General features: G+C 45.6%; 1 protein-coding gene across 2 annotated transcripts in view; it reads left to right on the forward strand.

The window, feature by feature from the left end:
• Window positions 1-311: 311 nt before the first annotated feature.
• The window catches only part of DYNC1LI1 (dynein cytoplasmic 1 light intermediate chain 1), a gene marked incomplete at both ends in the record, with an annotated part of 34,297 nt that continues 9,942 nt past the window's right edge, over window positions 312-24,666 (forward strand). Inside the window, 6 exons of one of the 2 annotated variants that reach the window (XM_080715662.1) lie at window positions 312-457; window positions 620-693; window positions 14,048-14,164; window positions 15,397-15,627; window positions 19,449-19,618; window positions 23,779-23,872. In XM_080715662.1, the coding sequence (XP_080571788.1) occupies window positions 312-457; window positions 620-693; window positions 14,048-14,164; window positions 15,397-15,627; window positions 19,449-19,618; window positions 23,779-23,872 (832 nt within the window). The remainder of the gene's footprint in view (window positions 458-619; window positions 694-14,047; window positions 14,165-15,396; window positions 15,628-19,448; window positions 19,619-23,778; window positions 23,873-24,666) is intronic. The other variant, XM_080715663.1, reaches the window with a different exon arrangement.

The following is a 24,666-nucleotide window of genomic DNA, read 5'->3' on the forward strand; positions in this document are numbered from 1 at the left end:
AACCCACCCAAGCCGCCTTGAAGCAGCCGGGCGCCGCAGGTGCACCAGCTGGAAGCGCTTCAGCGTACCGAGAGAGCCAGAGAACTGGAGCTCGCCGGCCGCGCATGCGCACACCCTCGACGGCGGCGCACGCGCACTCCGAGCTCGCCCGCTCCGTCCCTCCCAGCCGGCCGGGCCCCGCCCCTCAGGCCCCGCCCCTCGGCGCAGGCCCCGCCCCGCTCCCGAACGTCCCATATCCGGGTTCCCGCCGCCGCCGCCGCCGTCGCCTCGCTCATTCAGCGCCGCCGGGAGTGGTGTGATTCCCGACCAAGATGGCGGCCGCGGGGCGAGTCGGCTCGTTCGGTTCCTCTCCGCCCGGCTTAGCCTCGACCTACACCGGCGGCCCCTCGGTCCACGAGCTGGCGGCGGGCAGCAGCGGCGCAGCGGCGGGCGACGACGAGGACGGGCAGAACCTTTGGTAACGACCCCACCCCTCCCGGCCGGGCCTGGCGCCGCCCGGGGTCCCGTGCCCGCCGGAGCTCGGCGCCCGGCCGGCCTCTGCGGGCCGCGCCCAGCCCGGCCTCCGCGCCGCGGTCCGCCCCGCCCGGCCCGGCCTCAGCCCGCGCCTTGTCCCCGCTAGGTCCTGCATCCTCAGCGAGGTCTCCACCCGCTCGCGCTCCAAGCTCCCGGCGGGGAAGAACGTGCTGCTGCTCGGTAAGCCGCCCCTTTGTGCGCCTCCTCCTCGCCCTCCGCCGGGCTGTCAGCCTCCCCGGGCCCGAATGGCCGGCCCTCCCGGGCATCGTGGTGGCCCCGGCCTCGCCCCGAGGACAGGGCAGTGTTTTCTTTCATGAGGGCGGTTGGTGGCAGGAGGCCGTTGGTTGAGAGCTCCGGTGCAAAGGGCCTGCCATTAATATTTAATAGCCGACTCTTGGTATAATCGACAGAGAAGCCAGAGCCGAGAGACCTGGTCGTCGGGATGAGTGTTCTTCTGCTTGGATTCGGCGTTCCCGGGCACATTGTGCTCGTGCTGCGGTGGTCTTCTTAGCTGTCAGTGATCGTGACATTTGTTAAGGGCAGGAGGATGCCGCCCTGGATCTGTCCCTCTCTGGCCGATGGATGGATGGATGTACTAAGGAGAGACGGCCCCGTGGGTCTCAGTTTTCTGATGGGAGGATTTCTTTCCCATCGGTTCTCTGGAGGCTTTGTATTTTTATCTTTACCGACTAGGGGTGGAGGGAGAGGACGGAGGGAGAACAATTCTCAGGTTCAGATTTTTTTTTTGTTTTTTGTTTTTTTTTTTTTTTTTTTGCAGGCTCAGCTCTTTAATCATTTACAGGAGAGATTTCTTCCGTATTAAAAAAAAAAAAGAAGACACTGAATTTGGCTTTTAGGATGATGGTTGAATTTTCAAACTTTGGTATTGGTGTCTCAAGACTTTTTAAACACATCTAAAGGCAGGAGAGGAAACAAAGAAGCACTATTTGACAAGGTCCACAGATGAATAGAAATGATTAGGAAGAAATTGCTTGTTTTTCTGAACCAATAGAGAACATATGATTTTTGACTGTCTTCAGAGCTAAGTGGAGCTAGTTGAAAAATTAACTTTTTACTTTTGTTTCTAATGTGATTGGCAGCACCGAGGTCAGGTTAAGCTGGAGTGAGTGAAGGCGGACACATGGGAGCCCTGTGAACCCAAGCAAGTGGCTTCCTCTCTATCAACCTCAGTTTCTTCATCATTAAAATGGATGTTGTAGAGATAATGACGCCTGCCTTCTGGGATTGGGGGGAGGACTGAATGAGATAACGTTTGTAGAGTGAAGACAGCCCAGTGCCTTTGTGGTGGATGTAACTGAATTAAAAGGCATTTGTCAGAACACCTTAAAAATCAAATTAGTGCCAACATAAGTGATATTGATAGGGCAGAGATAAATTGGGATCCAAAAGCCCAAAGAGGAAATAATCCAGGAAAATGTTTTAAATTTACTAATTTAAACAAGTTACTACTAATGACTAAACTAAACTGAAGATCAGATGACCTCACTGAAAGGGATTATATTTTAAGACTTTTCAGATAGTGCTGTTGTAAGGATAAAATTCCTGAATTTTGTCTTCATTTCATAAATTCTCTCCAGTTAGTCCTGTGCATTAGATATTACATGGCTCTGTTTGTGGTGAAACAAAAGAGGCAGTTTTGTTATTTCTGAGTGTGCCGAATTTGAACTGAAGTGGCTTTTTTCTTCCTTAATACTCCTTTGACACTGAGTCAAGGTCCTAGATTCTCCTACTCCTCCATACGTAGAACAGATTGAATTTCCTTTTTTATGAACTTAGTAGTGCAGAGAGCTCGATCTGCCATCATGTTGTATGAGCTTGAAAGTTAATATTTTTCTTTCAGTATTACTTGGAGTTTTGTAAGGTCCTTTTTAGCTTCAGAAGAAGATAATAACTGACTTTTTATTCTACTTCACAAATTTTTTTTTCGGGTCTGGGGATGAACCCAGAGGCAGTTGACCTCCGAGCTACGCCCCCTCCCCAATTTTATTTATTTATTTATTTATTTATTTATTTATTTATTTTTTGGGTGGTACTGGGGTTCCTGGAAGCCCTTCTACCTCCGGGCTACACTCCCAGACCTATTTTTACATTTTTATTTGGAAACAGGGTCTCCTAAGCCAGCGCACACGCGGCTGGCTTCGAACCTGCGCGATCCTCCTGTCTCTGCCTCCCAAGTGTGGGATTACATGCGTGCGCCACCACGCCCGGCTTATTCTTTATTTTGAAACAGGGTCTCACTGAGTTGCAGAGGGCCTCACTGAGTAGCTGAGGCTGTCTGTGAACTGCGATCCTCCGGTCTCAGCATCCCAAATGCTGGGATTACAAGTGTGTGCCACCATGCCCGGCAGCTTTACTTTTTATTAAAAGTACCTTTAAGATTTCTTAGAGACAGTTTTGCGATCACAGAATATGGCAGCATTTGGTCTGTGGTGGTAGAGAAAAAATACACAGGTAGTGATTGTGGTTTTCTTTGTTACGAGTTTGAAGGTGTTTAGGCAGGAAGATGCTTGGCCCTAATATGTCCTTCATGAATGATGGCGCTCTCTGGAGTACCACACTGTAAAAGGCTTTATGTTTCTAGAAACAACCTCTTATGGGAAGGACGATCTAGGCCCCTGTACCCCGCCCCAGATGTACATGCATGCACATATCTCACACGCACACATGCATGCACACATGCACCCAGCACATACACGGGCGCACACATCACAGGTCTACTTTAGCCTGCTACGTGCTTTCCCCTTCTCATGGAAAAAAGGATTCTGCTTCTCATGAAAGCCAGGAATGTGAGCATGTGCACCAGCCATTTTCAAATTTTGTTTTATTCTCTCACAATTACAAGTGTGTGCCATCATGCCATGCTTAAAGTGTGCTTTTAGGGTTTTTTTTAATGTGTGTGTGGTACTGGGTATTGAACTAAGAGGTATTCCACCTTCAAGCTACACCCCAGCCCTATTTCATTTCTTACTTGGAAACAGGGTCTCACTAGGTTCATGAGAGTCTCACTACTTGCTGAGGCTGTCCTCAAACCTGTGAGCCTCCTGTCTCAGCAGGAGTACTGGGATTATAGATGTGAACTACCATGCTGTCTGTGTGTTTTTAATATTACAGGTAGGACTTGTGTGTGTGTGTTTAAGTAGGGTCAAACTCATTATAAATTACCTTTTTAGCTGGGCATGGTGGTGCTAAATCCCAGCATTTGGGAGGCTGAGACAGGAAGGATTGCGGTTCGCAGACAGCCTCAGCTACTACATAGGCTCTTTGCAACTCAGTGAGATCCTTTTCAAAATAAAGATTTTAAAAATAGGGGTGGGGTTGTAGCTTGGAGGTAGAACACTCCTGGGTTCCATCCCCAGTACCACACACACACACAGTATCCTTTGGTATGTGTATTACTGAGGATGTAATCCAGGGGTCTTCTAACTTCTAGACTAAACCTCCAGCCCTATTTTATTTTTTTGTTTGGAAATGTTCTCAGTAAGTTGCTGAGAGCCTCACTAAGTTGCCAAGACTGGCTTTGAACCTGCGATCCTCCTTTGTCAGCCTCCTGAGTACTGGGATTACAGGTGTGTGCCACTATGCCTAGCTGTTGAATTAAACTAAATGATTTTTAATTCACATATAGTCAGTAGAGTAATTATGAATAAATTCTATCTCTTTTTTTTTTTTGGTGGTACTGGGGTTCCTGGAAGCCCTTCTACCTCCGGGCTACACTCCCAGACCTATTTTTACATTTTTATTTGGAAACAGGGTCTCCTAAACCAGCGTGCGGGGCTGGCTTCGAACCTGCGCGATCCTCCTGTTTCTGCCTCCCAAGCGCGGGGATTACAAGCGTGCGCCACCACGCCCGGCTCTGAATAAATTCTATCTGTGTGTGTGTGTGTGTGTGTGTGTGTGTGTGTGTGTGTGTGTGTGTGTGGTGTGCTGGGGATTGAGCCCAGGGCATTCTACCTCCAAGCCAAATCCCAGAGCCCTATTTTACTTTTTTGGAAAGTTGCTGAGGGCCTTGCTGAATTGTTAAAGCTGGCTTTGAACCTATCTAGGCTCCCAAGTACTAACTAGGATTACAGGCAAGCACCACCACGCCTGGCTTAAATTCTATTTTTAAATGTAACGCGTTGGGATGATGAAAGCCATGGTTTTGACCAACGGTAGGGAATGGGAACGGTCATGTATTGTGCCTGTCTTAGCCTCCCAGTGCTGGGATTACAGGTGTGCCACCATGCCCACTTTCAGTGATTTTTTTTTTTTTCTTTTGCAATATTGGGAATCGAAACCAGGGACATTGTACCTCTGAGCTACACCCGCAGCTTTCTATCTCTATCTATAGTTTTTTTTTTTTTTTTTTTTTTTTTTAAAACAGAGTCTCTAAGTTATAGAGGACCTCACTAAGTAGCTGAGACTGACCGCAAACCTGCCTTGTCTCAGCCTCCTAAGTACCGGGATTACAGGCCTGTGCTGCCAAGCCTGGCTTAGGTGACTTTTTTTTTTTGCGGGTCTGGGGATGGAACCCAGGGGCATTCAACCTCTGAGCTACACCCCCTGCCCTATTTTTTATTCTTTATTTTGAAACCAGGTCTCACTGAGTTGCAGAGGGCCTCACTAAGTAGCTGAGGCTGTCCGCGAACCGTGATCCTCTGCTCTCAGCCTCCCAAATGCTGGGATTACAAGCGTGCGCCACCACGCCCGGCTTTTAGGTGACTTTTTTTAATGTAGTATGCTTATTCTTTTTCAAAAAAAGGTTTTGAGCCCCAGTTACATAGCTTAGTAGGGTTCAAAATCGGGTTTGTGCTTCTGTTTTCTATCACTCTGCCAGTGAGGGACTTAGTCTTGAGTAGCACAGTGTGTGGTTACTTGCAGTCACCAGGATCGACAGACGGCTGACAGCTTCTTTCTGCTCTCCCTTACTGAAGAGGGAGCAGATGCCCTCTGTGAGTCGGGAGCAGACCAGAAGCCCCTGCCCCTCTGGGTTCCTCCAGATAACCTATGGAAGGTCTGAGCCAAAAGTCCTTCATTGAGGATCCCTCACGGTTCTTGTCAGAGTTGTCAGATAAAATAGGATGATTTTAGCTGGGCGTGGTGGCGCACGCTTGTAATCCCAGCATTAGGAAGGCGGAGGCCAGAGGATTGCATGGACAGCCTCAGTTGCTTAGTGAGGCCTTTCGCAACTCAGTGAGACCCTGTTTCAAAAATAAAAAGACTAAAAAACTAGGGCTGGGGTGTACCTTGGAGGTATGGTCCCCCTGGATTCCATCCCTGGTACCACAAAAAAAAAAAAAAAGGATGATTTATACATCATGGAAGGCAAATGAAAATGTCAACGTCATGCTGGGCTTGGTGGTGCACGCTTATAATCCCAATATTCGGGAGACTGAGACAGGAGGATCGCGGTTTGGGGACAGCCTCAGCTACTTAGTGAGGCCCTTTGCAACTCAGTGAGACCCTATTTCCAAATAAAGAATAAAAAATAAGTCGGGCGTGGTGGCGCACGCTTATAATCCCAGCATTCGGGAGGCTGAGACCTGGAGGATCGCGGTTCGCGGACAGCCTCAGCTACTTAGTGAGGCCCTCTGCAACTCAGTGAGACTCGGTTTCAAAATAAAGAATAAAAAAATAGGGCAGGGGGTATAGCGCAGAGGTCAAATACCCCTGGGTTCCATCCCCAGACCCACAAAAAAAAAAAAAAGACTAAAAAATAGGGCAGGGGGTGTAGCTCAGAGGTCGAATGCCCCTGGGTTCCATCCCCAGACCCACAAAAGAAAAAAAGAAAGAAAAAAGAAAGCTGTCAACTTCACAATGCTGCTGTCTCACTTGAGTATGACAAGCGAGACCTGTGACAGCTTGGAGCTCCTCTCCATTGTCACGATGCTGTGGACTATCGGGTATCCAGCAGAGGTGTGGGGATGTGAGGCACAGCTCTGCAGAGAAAGCAGGCGTCTGGCACACACACCTGTGCGAGCAGGAAGACAGCAGCATCAGCCCAACCAGACAGGAAACTAGAAAGAAGAGGCCTGCTGCTGTCTGCAGCTGGAGACCTGCTGGGAGCTGCCCCAGGAACAAGAGGTGGCCATGTGGTAGAGTGCCCAGGAGCACTGCTGGGCTCAGATCCCGGCCTTTTAGCAAGCTGCTTTATCTTTCAGCTCGTACCACTTTGCCTCTTAGGATTGTTGTGAGGATTCTGTGCAGTAGTGTTTGTAAAAACACTTCTCACAGTGGCATACTTTGCAAGTGTTCAAGATAGCAGCTATTTTAATGTACTGAATATACTTAAGACCACTTGCTTCACACGATCATGTTTTCATGGTGTCTTTAATGCACTGCTGGTATCTTACAAAGGAGTTTTATTTCTAGTGTGTAACTCACCAGGAAGTAATGGAAAGTGATAGTCATAGACTTTATAAAGAAAGTCTTTCATTTAGAAGTTGGGGAGCAGAGGTACTTGACTTGCCCAAGTTCACATAGCTAATGAAGATGATGGAGTTAGAATTTACATCTTCTACGCTGGGCATGGTGGCACATGCTTGTAATCTTTGCGCTTGGGAGGCGGAGACAGGAGGATCACGCAGGTTTGAAGCCAGCCGCACTGGCTTACGAGACCCTGTTTCCAAAAAGAAAAAGTATAAAATAGGTCTGGGAGTGTAGCCCGGAGGTAGAAGGGCTTCCAGGAACCCCAGTACCACCAAAAAACAAACAAACAAAAAATTTACATCTTCTAAGTCTTTATATTTTTAGCTTGTTAATTGTCAAGTTTCTAGCCGGACGTGGTGTCGCACGCTTGTAATCCCAGCACTTGGGAGGCTGAGACAGGAGTTTGGCACAGATTCGAAGCCAGCCTCAGCTACTTAGTGAGGCTCTCAGCAACTTAGTGAGGCCCTGTTTCCAAATAAACTATTTTTAAAAATAGGTCTGGGAGTACAGCTCAGAGGTAGAAACCCCCCCCCCCCCCCCCCGGTTCCACCCCCAGTACCACAGAAAAAAAACAAAACGTCAAGTTTCTGAACATTACATCCTATCCAATTAAGAGATCTGTTAAGAAATAAAACAGTATGATGAGCACACCTTTATATCTTTATAAAGTGTTTGGCAACTTTGTGTGAATTTTAAGGAGGCTTTTTTTCTTATTTATTTTTGGTGGTATTAGGAATTGAATTCAGGGCCTTGCACATGTGAGGCGTGTGTTCTACAACTGAGCTACTGCAGGCCCCCCCCCCCTTTTTTTTTGAGACAGGGTCTCGATAAGTTGCCCAACCTGGTCTGGATCTTATGTCCCTCCTGTCTCAACCTCCCAAGTAGCTGGGATTACATGTGTGTACCATTACGTTAGGCTGAGATTTTCTTTTTGTACTAGGAATTGAACCCAGGGGCCTTCTACCTTTGAGCTATACCCCCAGCCCTTTGATTTTTTTTTTTTTTTTTTTTTTTTTAATTTTGAAACAGCCTTCTTAAGTTGCTGAGGCTGGTCTCAAGCCTGCGATCCTCCTGTTTCAGCCTCCCAAATACTGGGATTACAGGTGTGGCCACCGCACCTGGCTTGATTTTTTTTTTTTCCTGTCAGTTTGTTTTTTAAATTTTAGCTGAGGAGTAAGAATTGATGTGCATATTTACTTTATGACAAAACTGAAGTTCTTTTAAGTGTTTGGATCTTTTGACTTACAGAGAGCCACTTATTTAGACAGGGTATAGACAAATAGCTTGTAATACAGGCTACTTGCTGTAGAGAATTTCACTGTAGTTTGATTAGCAGCCCTTTCCAAAGGTCCAGCCACTAGGACAGGTTTGGGCCATGGTCTGTGATGAGAAGCCAGCAAGCTAAGAGTGACTTCTTGTTTTTCTGCAGCTTTAAAGAATTGGGGGATGAGCTCTGTGACGGAGACCTGGGAGGACGTTGATTAAACTTTGTACTACCTAGTCCTTTACCTGAAGAGCTTCTGAGCATCTGCCTGTGGACATGAAAATGGCTATTATAATAGCATTGATCTAGTGAGATGTTTTGGGTTTTTTATTTTTTTTCAGTTATTATTTTGATACTGGGGATTGAATTTAGGGTCATTCTACCGCTGAGCACTACACCCAGCCCTATTTTATTTTTTATTTTGAAACAGAGACTAAGTTCTTGAGGCTGGCCTTGAACCTGAGGTCCTTCTGTCTCAGCCTTCCAAGTACCAAGATTTCAGGCGTTCACTGTGGTGTTTGACTTTTGACCTTTATAGGCCCTCTGCAAGAAAACTCAGTATATAAAAATGAACACACAGAGAACAGTTTTAGCACCACCCTAAGGGCTCTTTCCAGAAAGACCTTCACCCATGGCCTGTAACAGAAGCCCACTGCTTGTATAAGTGCGTGTTACTGATGCTTAACTATTTGGCTAGCAGATTGGAAGCTGGTGTGTCTGTCTCACTGCCAGCTGCTGGCCAAGGAACTGAAGATGTATAGACGGAATTCTTTTTTTTTTTTTTTTTTTTTTTTTGCAGGTCTGGGGATGGAACCCAGGGGCATTTGACCTTCGAGCTACACCCCCTGCCCTATTTTTTTTTTTTTTTAATTCTTTATTTTGAAACCGGGTCTCACTGAGTTACAGAGGGCCTCACTAAGTACCTGAGGCTGTCTGTGAACCGTGATCCTCCAGGTCTCAGTTTCCGAATGCTGGGATTAGAAGCATGCTTCATCACGCCTGGCTTAGACAAATTCTTATAGCATTGCCTGAGGTCCCATTGCTGCACTTGCCACCTTACAAGTATATTTTTTGTATAGAATAAAGTATGTATGGAGTTATTTTTACTTTAATCAAACTGTTAGGCTCTGTATAAAATAGTCTAAAAATAATCTTGCAATTTAGGGACTTGTGCTTCTTGAATGATTTGCCGTTAGAGATGATTTTTAAATGTCTGTCTGTGACAAAGGACAGGCATCGTGAATTTAACTTTTTTTTTTTAATGCTTCTGCACGGCATAATAGAGAAGGTTCATGATGTATTTTTGTTGTGTTTTGAGGTGCTGGGGATTGAACCTAGGGCTTGCTAGGAAGTACTGTTACCACTCAGCAGTAACCCCAGCCCGTAGGCTTTTAATACCTCTAGACAGAGTCCAGCTTGGCTGGGGCAGAGCAGCTCCCAACTGCAACTCACTTTGAAATTCATCAAAAAGCCGGGCGTGGTGGTGCACGCGCGTCATCCCAGCATGGGGAGGCTGAGACAGGAGGATCGCGGTTCACGTACGGCCTCGGCTATTTAGTGAGGCCCTTTGCAGCTCAGTGAGACCCTGTTTCCAAATAAAGTATAAAACAGGTCTGGGAGTATAGCCCAGAGGTAGAAAAGCCCCTGGGTTCCACCCCCAGTACCACAAAAAGGAAAAAGAATAAAAAATAGGGCTGGGGGTGTAGCTCAGAGATAGAATGTCCCTGGGTTCCATGGTCCATCTCCCACACCGCCAAAAAAATCCATCAAAAAAAGTCACAAAATTAGTACATCTGTGCTAAAGCCAGCGGAGTTCAATCTTAATGGTGGGATCCGGTTTGGCAGAATCTACCGGAGTTTCCCAGGCTTGGTGAAGGAGGAATATACTCTGCGCTTGCTTGTTCCTTGGCCTGTTACTCACAGAGGTAGCCATTAGTGTTACAGGTCTAAGTACTGACTGAGGCCTGGCCGCGGTTATAGGTAAGGCAAGGCATATTGTGAAAGTAGAGACGGCGGCTGTGATGGAGAGATGAGCGTTGGTGAAGGTCTTCTCACCAGGACGCGGGTGCTGGTTCTGTGAGTGCCAGAGCAGTGCCTGTTAGAGAAGACCAGGACGATTGGCGTCTAATCTCCTTAGGAGCGCGCGTCTGTCCTGCTCACGTCTCGAGGACCTGCCCGAAGTACAGTTGAGTGAAGGGCTGGATCGGCGGTCTGCTGGGGCAGACAGACCAAGGAGGTGGTGCGGCCCCCCTCGGCCTGCAGCCTGCTATTGGGGGTGCAGAGCAGGCCCCTGGCGTCCATCAAAGAGCGCTTCCTAGGACCGAATCATACGCTGGGGTTCTTACAGAAGAGGGGAGGGAAGAATATTCCAGAAAGAAATGACAGCTTGTGTGGAGACCTGAGAGCTGGGAGCGAGCGAAGCCTCTGCTGCAGGGGAAGGCGATGCTGGAGGAGCCGGGTTGGGACGCGGCTTGTGGAGGCGGGGTGGTGGGAGCAGAGCCCGGAAGGGCCTAGAAACACTCTGGAGAGTTTTTCTTAAATGTGTGTACCTGTGTGAGTTACTAGGGATTGAACTTAGAGGCCTTCTGCCACTAGGCTACACCTCCTTTTTCTTTTTTTCTTTTTCTTTTTTTGCGGTCCTGGGGATGGAGCCCAGGGGTATTCTACCTCCGGGTGACACCCCCACCCAGCCCTATTTTTTATTCTTTATTTTGAAACAGGGTCTCACTGAGTTGCCTTAAAGGGCCTCATTAAGTAGCTGAGGCTGTCTGCGAACCGCCATCCTCTAGTCTTGACCTCCCGAAAGTGTGCCACCACGCCCAGCTTTTATTTTGTTACAAAATAGCTCAATTTTTTGGGAAACCAGGCTGGCCTCACACCTGTCTCAGGCTCCCAAGTACTGCAAACAAAGAGAAAGTTGAAGGAATTTTAGTCATGTATCCCACCCGAGATCCCGCCATTAAGATTGAACTCCGTTTGCTTTATCACAGATGTTCTCATTTTGTGAGCCTTCTTTTGATGGATTTCAAAATAAGTTGCAGATAGTGTCAAGCTTCCCTCTCAACACTTGCACATATCGTGAATCCCCACAGGCTCAGAGAGTGGCGTGGCAGGCTTCCTTCAGGAGGTGCCTTAGCTGTAGGGTGGAGAATGGCCTGGATGTGCTGTACACGCAATGCACACCCTTTTTGCTTCTGGTACGAGGACTGAAGCCCAGGGTACTCTACCACTAGGCCACATCCCCACCCTTTTATAATTATTTGGTACTAGGGATTGAACCCAGAGGCATTTTGTCTCTGAGCTACATATACCCCAGTATATTTTATTTTATTTTATTTTTTTGGTACTGGGGATTGAACTCAGGCATTCTACTTCAGAGCTATACCTCCAGCCCTATTTTTTATTCTTTACTTTTTATTCTTTTCTTTTCTTTTTTTTTTTGGTAGTACTGAGGATGGAACCCTTCTACCTCCTGGTTACACTCCCAGACCTATTTTACATATTTATTTGGAAACAGGGTCTCTTAAGCCAGCAAGGCTGGCTTCGAACCTGCGCTATCCTCCTGTCTCTGCTTCCCAGGCGCGATGATTACAAGCGTGCGCCACCATGCCCGGCCTATTCTTTATTTTTGAAACAGGGTCTCACTAAGTTGCAGAGGGCCTCACTAGGCTGAGGCTGGCTATGAATGGTGATCCTCCTTTCTCAGCCTCCCAAGTACTGGGATTACAAGCATGCACCACTACATCCGGCCTTTTTATTTTTTATTTTGAAACAGGGTCTTGTAAGTTTCTGAGGCTGACCTCAAACCTGTGATCCTCCCATCTCAGCCTCTTAAGTAGCTAGAGTTATAGGTTTACGCCGTAGTGCTCGGCTAGTGCCCAACTCGAGTGGTACATTTATAAGTTGAGTGTGAGGAGCAGGGGAGCAGGCCATGGGTTTACAAGCCTTTTGCCTAGAGCCATGAGGGAATCGGATGTCACTCTGCACAGTGACTTGTAATCCCAGTACTTGGGAGGCTGAGGCAAGAGGACTGCAGGTTCTTATCAAGACCCTCAGCACTTTAGTGGGTCCCTGCTTCAAAATAAAACGTGCTGGGGGTGTAGCTCAGGTAGAATGCCCCTGGGTGCAAGCCCCATGCTGCACACTCACACGCAAAGGAGACCTAGGGGAAAATAAATGACAACTAATAGCACCATTTGAGGCTGCGTGTAGCCCTCGAGTGAGACATCCTCACGCCTCCGGTAAGATTCCTTCAGTAGTAGGTGCTGCTTACAGAATCTTTGTCTCCGTTGGCTGTTCATTCATTTAGCGGTACTGGTGATTGAACACAGGGACATTCTACCTCCCAGCTACACCCCCAGCCCTGTGTTTTATTTATTTTGAAATATGGCCTCATTAAGTAGCTGAGGCTGGCTGAGAACCTTTAATCCTTCTGTCTCAGCTTCCAAAGTACTGGGATTACAAGTGTGAGCCATCACGTCTGGCTCTTATTTTTTATTCTTTACTTTGAAATGGGGTCTCACTGAGTTGCAAAGGGCCTCACTAGGTAGCTGAGGCTGGCTGCGAACTTGCATCCTCCTATCTCAGTCTCTTAAGTACTGGGATGACAAGCGTGTGCCACCATGCCAGGCTTCTTTGGCCTTTCAGATGTTTTGTGAAAGGTCTATTTTTGTATGCCCACATTTGCCATCAAGACAGATCATGTCAGTGCATTTGGGTGTAAAGCAAGAGCTGCAGCCAGCAGTCATAAGCTTCAGGCATATAAAAAGAAGAAATGGGCTTACAGTAAAAGCTCGAGTGTTAATTTTCACCTAGCTTCAGATGTTACTAAAGTTGACAGATGATACAGGGTAGAAGAGTGTTGAGTCTACATGTGTTTTTGTTGGTTCTACGTTCCTTCTGTTCTTTTTCTTGCCCACCTTACTGTCTCCTAATTCTCTCCCTGCCCCTGCTGCATATTTCTTTAGGGTCTCGTGGCCCTGGTGAGGGTCACAGTGCCCGGTCCTTGTCAGTCTTGTTCTGTCCAGCCTCCAAGCTGGGTGCACGACTTCACCCAGGTCTTCTCCTGAGAATCTTGCAACTGATAGGTTGAACTGGGATGGCATCAGAGTGGCATTTTCTAGTTGGGTGTGGTGGTGCCCACTGTAAACCTAGCTGCTCTGGAGGCTGCAGAAGGTTTACAAGTTTGAGGCCAGCCTGGGGGGCAACTTAGCAAGACCCTGTCTCAAAATTTAAAAGGCTGGGGATACAGCTCAGTGGTAGAGTGCTTGCCTAGCATGCACACGGCCCTGGGCTCAATCCCCAGTCCCTTCCCACAAAAAGAGTGGGTCTTCCCCAAGCTGCAGTGCCCCACTTTACCTCCCTGTCTGAAAAGTACTCACAGAACAAGCCGTTTCTAGCAGGATAGAAGCGGACGTAACGGAGCGGCATCTGGTAGAGCTGGTGGTGATGGAGTCTGTCTGGGATTCTGTAGCTGCCCAGTGTCTTCTGTCGTCACCTTTTTGTTGGAGCTGGTTCTAGCTGGACCTTTCACATGGCATCAGAAAGCATCCTCAAATAATCCTTTTATTTATTTATTTTCTTTTTTGCGGTACTGGGGATGAAACCCGGGACATTCATTCTACCTCCAAGCTACAACCCCGGCCCTATTTTTTATTCCTTATTTTGAAACAGGGTCTTACTGAGTTGCAAAGGGCCTCACTAAGTAGCTGAGGCTGGCCACGAACCTGGATCCTTGTGTCTCAGCCTCCCAAATGCTGGGATCACAAGTGTGCACACCACACCCGGCTTAAATAATCCGTATTATACTTACAAACTTATTCTTTTTTGGTATGTATCTAGGTGAAGATGGAGCTGGGAAAACAAGTTTAATAAGGAAAATTCAGGGAATAGAAGAGTACAAGAAAGGAAGAGGATTGGAGTATTTGTACTTAAACGTGCATGACGAAGACAGGGATGGTGAGTGTCGCTTCTGTTGAGCTCGTGCATCCTGAGGTGAGCGCTGCCGCCCGCCTTAGTTCTCACTTTTCTTATTGTGTCACTTTTACTAGGAGTCGGGTGTGGTGAGGCTTAGTCAGCAGCCAAGGTTAGGCTACTTTAATCAAAAGACTTGGGCCTGGTGTCCTGGTGCACATACCGGCTCGCTTGCCGTGCTTGAGATCAGCCTCTCAGTTCACCCTCCTGTAGGCAGTGGTGACTTTGCTGACTTCCTTTTCACCTTTTCTCCATTTTCTAATAATAATGTAATCCATTCCCCAGCTTTTCTCATCTGATCAGCCATTTTTCTGCTGTAGATTGTTAGCCTTTTTCATGTTATATATATATTTGCGGTACTAGGGATGGAACCCAGGGGCATTCTACTACCTCCGAGTTACACTCCCAGCCCTATTTTTTTTTTTTTTTTTTTTTTTGGTGGTGGTACTGGGGATGGAACCCTTCTACCTCCGGGCTACACTCCCAGACCTATTTTATATTTTTATTTGGAAACAGGGTTTCTTACGCCAGCAAGGCTGGCTTCGAACCTGCGCGATCCTCCTGTCTCAGCCTCCCAAGCACTGGGATTACAAATGTGTGCCACCACACCCGGCCATATATAATATTTTAAGTGTGCATGGCTCTATCTGCTGATGATAAAAGTGTAAACACGCTTGTCTGGTGATGTGGTTCCGTGTGTGTGATACCCTGGGTTCAGTCTCCAGCACTAGAAACAAACAAGCGTAGTCTCTTGGCTTTGGATTAAGAAATATGAAGTCAAGGTGCTCTCATCACCCGGGTTGGCCAGTAAATCATTTTAGGCCTTGACTAGATTGGTAGAAATGCCGGGTGAGGTGGCCAAGCATGGCGGCGCACGCTTGTCATCCCCGCGCTTGGGAGGCTGAGACAGGAGGATCGCAGAGATTTGAAGCCAGCCTCAGCTACTCAGTGAGGCTCTCAGCAACTTAGTGAGACCCTGTTTCCAAATAAAGTGTAAAATAGGTCTGGGAGTATAGCCCAGAGGTAGAAAAGCCCCTGGGTTCTACCTCCAGTACCACCAAAAAAAAAAAAAAAAAAAAAAGTTGGTAGAAATGGCATAGTTGAACTTTATCAAAGCTAGACAACTCTTGTGGAGATGCCCTAAAATACTAAGTAGTATTGTGAGCTGGGTGAAGAAATTATTTAATCCTGTTGCCTGGGAACTTTGTCTGTTTTAGATCAAACAAGATGTAATGTGTGGATCTTAGATGGAGACCTGTATCACAAAGGGCTCCTTAAGTTTTCCCTGGATGCCATTTCTCTGAAGGACACTCTAGTTATGCTGGTCGTGGACATGTCAAAGCCCTGGACTGCTTTGGATTCTTTACAGAAGTGGGCAAGTGTTGTCCGAGAACATGTTGACAAATTGAAAATTCCTCCTGAAGAGATGAAAGAAATGGAACAAAAGCGTGAGTAGTCTAAGAATATTTATGTAGGCTTCCAACGCCAAAAACCTTAGCTGACCAGTAATCGTTAGTTTTTTTACTGTGAACAAGGTTTAATAAAAGAAACACAATGACTTCCGTTTTTGAAATTGGATTTGAGTAGGACATGCCGGGTTTTACAGTAGCTTTAGTGGGAAGCATATCCATAATGGTAAACTCTTTATCCTTCTTGCCAACTGGCTGTGTGCGCATTTTGAAGGGTCTTTCAGGAAAATTTTGAATTTTTCTTCAGCTGTTCATTTTTAGTAGTTTTATTTTTTAATTTTTGCAGTACTGGGAATGGCACCCAGGTGCATTCTACCTCTGAGCTCCACCCCCAGCCTTGTGTTTTATTCTTTATGTGAAACAGGGTCTCACTGAGTTGCATAGGGCCTCACTAAGTAGCTGAGGCTGGCCACGAACTGTGATCCTGTCTCAGCCTCCTAAATGCTGGATTACAAGCCTGCGCCACCATGCCCCAGCTCAGTACTCAGTAGTTTTATTTCATTCATATATATATATATATATATATGTATAGTGGTCTGGGGATGGAACCCAGGGCCATTCGACCTCCGAGCTACACTCCCAGCCCTATTTTTTATTCTTTATTTTGAAACAGGGTCTCACTAAGTTGTGGAGGGCCTCACTAAGTAGCTAAGTCTGTCTGCGAACCATGATCCTCCGGTCTCAGCCTCCCAAATGCTGAGATTACAAGCATGCGCCATCACACTTTATTTCTTGATTAGTAATCTTACCAACATTTTTTTTTTATTGGCAGTACAGTACTGGGGATTGAACCCAGGGACATTCTACCTCTGAGCTATACCTCCAGCCCTATTTTATTTTTATTTGGAAACAGGATCTCACTAGGTTGATGAGAGTCTCACTACTTGGTGAGGCTGTCCTAGAACCTGTGATCCTCCTGTCTCAGCCTCCCAAGTACTGGGATTACAAGTGTGCACCATCATGCCAGCTTTTTCAAAATGGACTATGCCAGAAAAGATATTAACAACATAAATAGGAATATGTTAAGCTGGTTTATTGTATATAAAGTACATAATACATTTTGTACATGCTCGTGTGAGTTGGAAATTTTCATGGAGATGATGAAAATGATACAGGATCATTTCTAAAAGATTTTAAACCAGCGACATTTTAAATGTCACTGGAACTCTTTAATTACAGTGTTGTACTTTGCCTAAAAAATACTCAGATGAAATGCTTTTGTCATTTTTAGCCAGTGATAACTTTTAGGGGCTAACTGACATCTTCCTGGACTTCATACGTAAGAGGACGGCATGCACAGCCGGAATGCTGGCTTTGTCTGTTATTTTTGCAGTAGTGGGGACTGAACCCAGGGACATGCTGCCTCTAAGCTATTCCCCCAGCTCTATTTTTGATTCTTTATTTTGAAATAGTGTTGTGGGAGGCCTCACCAAGTAGCTGAGGCTGTCTGTGAACCGTGATCCTCCTGTCTCAGCCTCCCAAATGCTGGGATTAAAAGCTTGCACCAAAGCCGGGCGTGGTGGGCACGCTGGTCATCCCAGCCTTCGCGAGGCTGGGACCGGAGGATGGCGGTTCACAGCCAGCCTCTGCTACACAGTGAGGCCCTCCGCAGCTCAGTGAGACCCTGTTTCCAAATAAAGAATAAAAGAGGGCAGGGGCGTGGCTCAGAGGTCAGATCCCCCTGTGTCGCATCCCCAGTGCCAAAATAAGTAAGTAAGCAAAGCGCGCGCCACCACACCCAGTTTTTCTTAAATGCTTTTAATCCATGCTTTTCTTTTCCTGTTGCCCCTTGCTTCTCAAGTTGTACCCTCCCCGTCTCTGCATCTGAGTTTATACTAGAGTCCTGCTTCCCAGCCTGTGCTCTCTGAGCCTCACCGTCAGGATCGCTTGGAACTTGTCAGAAATACAGACTCCTCCACCTCACCCCAGAATCTGAACGGGAAACTCTGGGGTGGAGCCAGTGACCTGTGACCTCCCGGGCCCTTTGGGTGGTTCTGAGGCGGGAGGATTTGAGAGCCGCTGTTAGGTTTCATCCTGGTCTCCATTGAAGGTAGTAGCCGCTGCGGATGCACACAAGTGCCCCTGAACTCCTGGTGCAGTCAGACTCCCCTGCCCAGGAAGCCCCTCCCTCGGCCCGTGTCAGTTCAGAAGTTTTCCTCCATATGAGTCAGTATTTATAATCCAAAAAGGATCTGGCTCCTAATTATTTTTTTAAAAACCTATTCTAATTCTATAAGTGATATACATAATAACCTTAGCACATTTTTTCCTGGTATTTTTCTTCTTATTTCTAAGCTGGAGTTATACTTTGGTTTTCTTCTTTATTATGTCTCTCAATGTTGTTATTTTCCTACAGCATAACTTAGTCTTTGAAAACTACACGTTTTAGCCGGGCGTGGTGGCGCGCGCTTGTGATCCCCGCGCTCGGGAGGCTGAGACAGGAGGATGGCACGGGTTCGAAGCCAGCCTCGGCTACTGAGTGAGGCTCTCAGCAACTCAGTGAGACCCTGTTTCCAAATAAAATATAAAATGGGTCTGGGTGTATAGTCCGGAGGTAGAAAGCCTCTGGGTTCCACCCCCAGTACCACCAAAAAAAAAAAAAGAAAACTACACATTTTATGGTTCTATGCGAGTTTCCTCATGTACTGTTTTGATCCTATGCAGGGGATAATTTGTTTACAGATTTGTTGTTTTGCTTTTAAACATGAAAAAAAAGTTATATAGAAATTCCTGGGTGTGTTCTTTTACGATTGTGTCCTTGAGAATTCCTAGAAAGGTAATTACTGAGTCAAAGCATACATTATTAATGCTTTTGATACATTCACGTTTCCTTTTTGACAGTCTTGCAAGTGACTTCTAAATGATTATCAGCATTGGTAATATCTCATTATTTTTTTACCAGGGTTAAAGAATGAATATGGCCCAAGATTTATTCAGGTAAAAGTCCTGAATAAAGGTCTTAGAGAAGGAAGTTAATACTAGAAAACTATCTAACACTTTGTATTTATTTATTTATTTATTTATTTATTTATTTATTTATTTATTTGTGTACTGGGGATGGAACCCTTCTATCTCTGAGCTACATTCCCAGCCCTACTTTTTATTTTTATTTTGAAAGGGTCTCACCAAATTTCAGAGGGCCTTACTAAGTAGCTGTGGCTGGCCAAGAACTTGCGATCCTCCTGTCTCAGCCCCCCAAGTACCAGGATCACAAGTGTGCACCACCACACCTGGCTTTATTTTTTTTTAATTGAGGTACTGGAGATTGAATGCAGGGGCACTCAACCGCTGAGCTACATCCCCAGTCCTGTTTTGTTTTGTTTTATTTTAAATAGGGTCTTGCTACATTGCCCAGCCTAGCCTTGAGTTTGCTGGTGCCCTGCTTCAGATTCCAGAGTAGCTGGGATTACAGGTGTGTGCCACCGTGCTCAGCTAGTACTGTTATTAAATTGTGGGATTTTTTCTTCTTTATTTTTTTCTTTTGTTTTTTCAGTGCTCTTACTCTCAGAATATAGAAAAGCAGAGGTATAGTGAGATTGCTCAAAGTCTTTTGCACAGAGTAAACCCGGCCTATGGAGAACCCCACCTTTAGAGCCATCAGTGTAGTCTTAGGCCTCAAGATTATTAATGTAGGTCCAGTGTATATACTCTTCTTGGAAATTGATTTCTCAAACCCTTTTTTGTTTCTTCTCTTACACAAAACTAAATATAAACTCTAGTGAAATATATTTGTAGATGATGGCAGAAATAGCTACCTACTGAAATATAGCAACTTCTAAACTCTTTACTTTGATTTTCAGTGATTAGAGACTTCCAAGAATATGTAGAGCCGGGAGAAGACTTCCCAGCTTCCCCTCAGAGAAGAAGCGCCGCTGCGCAGGAAGACAGAGATGACAGCGTGGTCCTCCCGCTGGGCGCCGACACGCTCACACACAACTTGGGCGTCCCAGTCCTCGTTGTTTGCACGAAGGTTAGTTTGCTTCCTACAGATTTTGCTACTGATCGTCACCAAGGATGAACAAGTATTTTGTTTGTCAGTGTTTAGGAGTTGCATTAGTTTTCCTAGATAATTTTTTAATTGAATAAAATTAATATTTTAAAATATTGGATGCTGTTCACATGTTGCTTTGTGATTTTGTTGGTTTGGGTTTTGGCCTGCAGTCAGTACTCCGCCTGTAGGAGCATTGTCTGAAGGCTGAATAAGTTACTTGTGTCTGTAGAAGGGAGGACTAAGCTTAGCTCTCAGGGGCATAGCAGACCCTTGAGGGCAGAGGCAGTAGTATGTTTTCAGTTCTAATTCCACGCCTGGAAACCCTGATGTGGCAGGTGGTGGCGTGGATAGCGAGCTGCGGTGCTGTGCTTCTGTCCTCCGGCCGGTGGCCGTCCCCCAACCGCCCATCCACGGCAGCTGCACTGCCTGGGCATCTGCCTGTGGCTGCTGCTGTCCCGTTTGTCTGTCTGTGAGGAAGGGTTAGTCCCTGATGTGCAATTTTCTACTCATGCAGAATACTCTTCACTGGAGAGAATGGGATTCTTCAACCTCAACCAGCTCTGCTTTTCTTTCCTTCTTTTTCTTTCTTTCTTTTTTTTTTTTTTTTTTTTTGCGGGTCTGGGGATGGAACCCAGGGGCATTCCACCTCCAAGCTACAGCCCCTGCCCTATTTTTTATTCTTTAGTTTGAAACCGGGTCTCATGGGTTGCGGAGGTTCTCACTAAGTAGCTGAGGCTAGCTGTGATCCTCCCATCTCAGCCTCCCGAATGCTGGGATTACAAGGGTGCGCCACCACACCCGGCCCAACCCTATTTTGTATTCTTTACTTTGAAACAGGGTTTCACTAAGTAGCAGAGGACCTCACTACTAGCTGAAGCTGGCAACAGATCTGTGATCCTCGTGTCTCAACCTCTCAGGTACTGGGATTACTAGCGTGCCCTACCATGCCCAGTTTAGTGTTTTTTTTAACATTAAATTATATTGTATTAATCCCCTAATGTCAGAAGAGATTATGTGATAAAAAATGAATATGATTTTAAAAAGAATCACACATTTACGCCGGGCACGTGGTGGGCTTGTAATCCCAGCATTCGGGAGGCTGAGACCAGAGGATCATGGTTCATGGACAGCCTCAGCTACTTAGTGAGGCCCTCTGCAACTTACTTACACCCTGTTTCAAAATAAAAATACAAAAATAGGACAGGGGGTGTAGCTCGGAGGTCAAATGCCTCTGGGTTCCATCCCCAGACCCCCACACACAAAAAATATTGGATGCTTGTAATCCCAGTACTTGGGAAGCTGAGACAGAAGGATGACAGGTTTGTAGCCAGCCTCAGCAACTTGATAAAGCCTTCTATAACTTAGTGAGATCCTGTTTCAAAATAAATAGAAAAAATAGAGCTAGAGGTGTTTAAGGTAGAATGCCCCTGGTTTCAGTCCCCAGTACCATACATACAAAAAAAAAAAAACAAAAAGAGTATTTAAAACATGGACTTTAAAATACCTTGCAGCTCCTGTTATTATATAAAGCTGATATGTGGTCATCAAGGGTTTCTTATCTACCTATTAAAAGGTGCTGATAGCCCATTCCCGTAATCCCAGTATTTGGGAGGTTCAAAAACAACCTCAGCCAGTAGTGAGTCTTTCAGTAACCTTGAAAGACCCTTTTGCAAAACAAAAAAGTCTGTTTTTTTTTTTTTTTTTTTTTTTTTTTGTGGTGTTGGGGGTGGAACCCAGGGGCTTTCTACCTCCTGGCTACACTCCCAGACCTAGTTTCTGTTTTATTTGGAAACAGGGTCTCACTTAGTTGCTGAGAGCCTCACTAAGTAGCTGAGGCCGGCTTTGAACCTGTGCAATCATCCTGTCTCAGCCTCCCAAGTGCGGGGATTGTGTGTGTGTGTGTCACCATGCCTGGCGAAGTCTTATTTTTAAAGGAAAAATATTAAATATATAGAATCTTGAGTCAGTATCATATGAGCCATGGGTTGATTTATAAGATTACTAAGAAGGTATTATCTACTGTTTTTCATAGAATCTTAAGATACCATGAGATACATATACTTTAGTTTATGAGCTTTTTTATTATGGAACCCAGGGGCATTCTACCTCCAAGCTACAGCCCCTGCCCTTTGCTTTGAAACCGGGTCTCACTGAGTTGCAGAGGGCCTCACTAAGTAGCTGAGGCTGTCTGTGAAACACGATCCTCCACTCTCAGCCTCCTGAATGCTGGGATTACAAGCGTGCACCACCACGCCTGGCTAGTTTATGGGGTTTTATTTTTTTATTTTTTTTTGGTGGTACTGGGGTTCCTGGAAGCCCTTCTACCTCCGGGCTACACTCCCAGACCTATTTTTACATTTTTATTTGGAAACAGGGTCTCCTAAGCCAGCGTGCGAGGCTGGCTTCGAACCTGCGCGATCCTCCTGTCTCTGCCTCCCAAGCGCGGGGATTACAAGCGTGCGCCACCACGCCCGGCTAGTTTATGAGTTTTTAAAATGTGTGAGGGAGGAGAGAATGTGTGGCTGAATGGATGGGAATGTGATGGTTCAGTTCCATCAGTTTAAAGATGAAAATAGAAAATCTTAGCCAGGCCTTCTGAATTCAGCTTTTTGTTTTGTTTTTGTTGTACTGGAGATTAAACCAGAGTCTCATGCATGCTAGGCAGTGCTCTACCACTGAGCTACTAGTGGCTTCAGTTGAGAGCTATTTACTAAACTGCCATGCTTTGCCAGAAGTGTGGTTAAGTGTCTAGTATAATAAGTAAAGCGTCTTTGAATACTTTAATTAGCACATATAACCACTTAGTATAAGCTTGACTTATTGTTATTTTGTATTTCTTCATGTACTAAAGCTTTCTTCTTGGTGTTTTGACCAAACTCAAAGTAATATAGAAGTCAATGCTGTTTAAAGAAAGTTACTCATTAAGACTAAATCTTTTTTTTTTTTTTTTGGTGGTACTGGGGGTGGAACCCAGAGGCTTTCTACCTCTGGGCTACACTCCCAGACCCATTTTCTATTTTATTTGGAAACAGGATCTCACTAAGTTGCTGAGAACCTCACTAAGTAGCTGAGGCTGGCTTCGAACCTGTGCGATCTTCCTAAGACTCCAATTAAAGCCGGGCATGGTGGCACATGTCTGTAATCCTAGTACTTGGGAGGCTAGACAGGAAGATTGCAGCTTCGAAGCCAGCCTCAGCAACTTAGACCCTGTTTCAGAATAATAAGAGCTGAATGTGCTGGTGCATGTTTGTAATCCCACTACTTTGGAGGCTAAGACAGGAAGATTACAGGTTCAAAGCCAGCTTTAGCACCTAACAAGGCTTCTGCAATTTAGTGAGACCCTGTTTCCAAATAAGAAAATCAGGCTGGGAGTATGACTTGGAGATAGAATGCCTCTTGAGTTGAGTCACCAGTACCATAAATAAGTAAATAAAAACGAAAAGGGATGGGAATGTAGATCGGAGGTAGATCCTGGGTTCAATTCCAAGTACCACCAAAAAAAAAAGACTCCATCCAGCTAAGTCTCGGTTGGTATTCTAGGCTCTACTGATCAGTCACAATAGCAGAGTGGTAGTTTCATGATGTTCCCTAGCCAAAATTGAAATGTTTAAATATCACACATAATTTGCCAGGCATGGTGGTGCACACTTGTAATTCCAGCGCTTGGGAGGCTAAGATAGTAGGATTGCGTAGGTTTGAAGCCAGCCTCAGCTACTGAGTGAGGCTCTAAGCAACTTAGTGAGACCCTGTTTCCAAATAAAGTATATTAAAAAAAAAAAATAGGTAGCCAGGCATGGTGGCACATGCTTGTAATCCCCGCGTTTGGGAGGCGGAGTTAGGATCGCGCAGGTTCGAAGCCAGCCTTGCTCGCTTAAGAGACCCTGTTTCCAAATAAAAACATAAAAAAGGTGTCTGGGAGTATAGCTCAGAGGTAGAAGGGTTTCCAGGAACCCCAGTACCACTAAAAAAAAAAAAAAAATAGGTCTGGGAGTATGGCCCAGAGGTAGAAAAGCCTCAGCGTTCCACCTCCAGTACCACACACACAAAAAAAAATAATTAATAAACAAAATAAATACTACATGTAATTTGACTATTTTAAGTTAATGTTATGCTATTTTTGAATTATTTTGACTTGACAGTGTGATGCCATCAGTGTACTGGAGAAAGAGCACGACTACAGAGACGAGCATTTTGATTTTATCCAGTCACATATCCGCAAGTTCTGTTTGCAGTGTATCCTTTAATCATCAGTAACGATACAGTGTCCTGCCTGGTTTGTTTTTTAACAAAGGTATTAAATTGATGAACTTTAAGCTGGGTGTGGCGGTGCACTCTTGTGATCCCAGTACTTGGGAGACTGAGTCAAGAGATTGCAGGTCCATGGCCAGCCTCAGCTACTTAGTGAGGCTCCCACAACTTAGTGAGACCTTGTTTCCAGATAAGAAATAAAATCTTTGTGGGTATAATTTGGTGGTAGAATGGCTCCGGATTCCATCCCTAGTACCAAAAATTACAAAATAAAAATAAATAAATTGATGCACTTTAGAAATTCTTTTTTTTTTTTTTTTTTCGGTACTGGGGATGGAACACAGGGGCATTCCACCTCTGAACTACACTCCTGCCCTATTTTTTATTGTTTTTTGGTGATACTGGGGGTGGAACCCAGGGGCTTTTCTACCTCCGGGCTATACTCCCAGACCTTTTTTTTTTTTTAATATACTTTATTTGGAAACAGGGTCTCACTAAGTTGCTGAAAGCCTCACTAAGTAGGTGAGGCTGGCTTCGAATCTGTGCCAAACTCCTGTCTCAGCCTCCCAAGCGCTGGGATTACAAGTGTGTGCCACCACGCCCGGCTATATTCTTTATTTTGAAACAGGGTCTCACTAAGTTGCAGAGGGCCTCGCTAAGTAGCTGAGGCTGTCTGTGAACCACGATCCTCCTGTCTCAGCCTCCCAAATGCTGGGATTACAAGTGTGCGCCATCATGCCTGGCTTAGAAATTCTTTTATTTATTTATTTATTTATTTA

Source organism: Muscardinus avellanarius (assembly GCF_963383645.1).
Source record: "Muscardinus avellanarius genome assembly, chromosome: 18".
Taxonomy (NCBI): Eukaryota; Metazoa; Chordata; class Mammalia; order Rodentia; family Gliridae; genus Muscardinus; species Muscardinus avellanarius.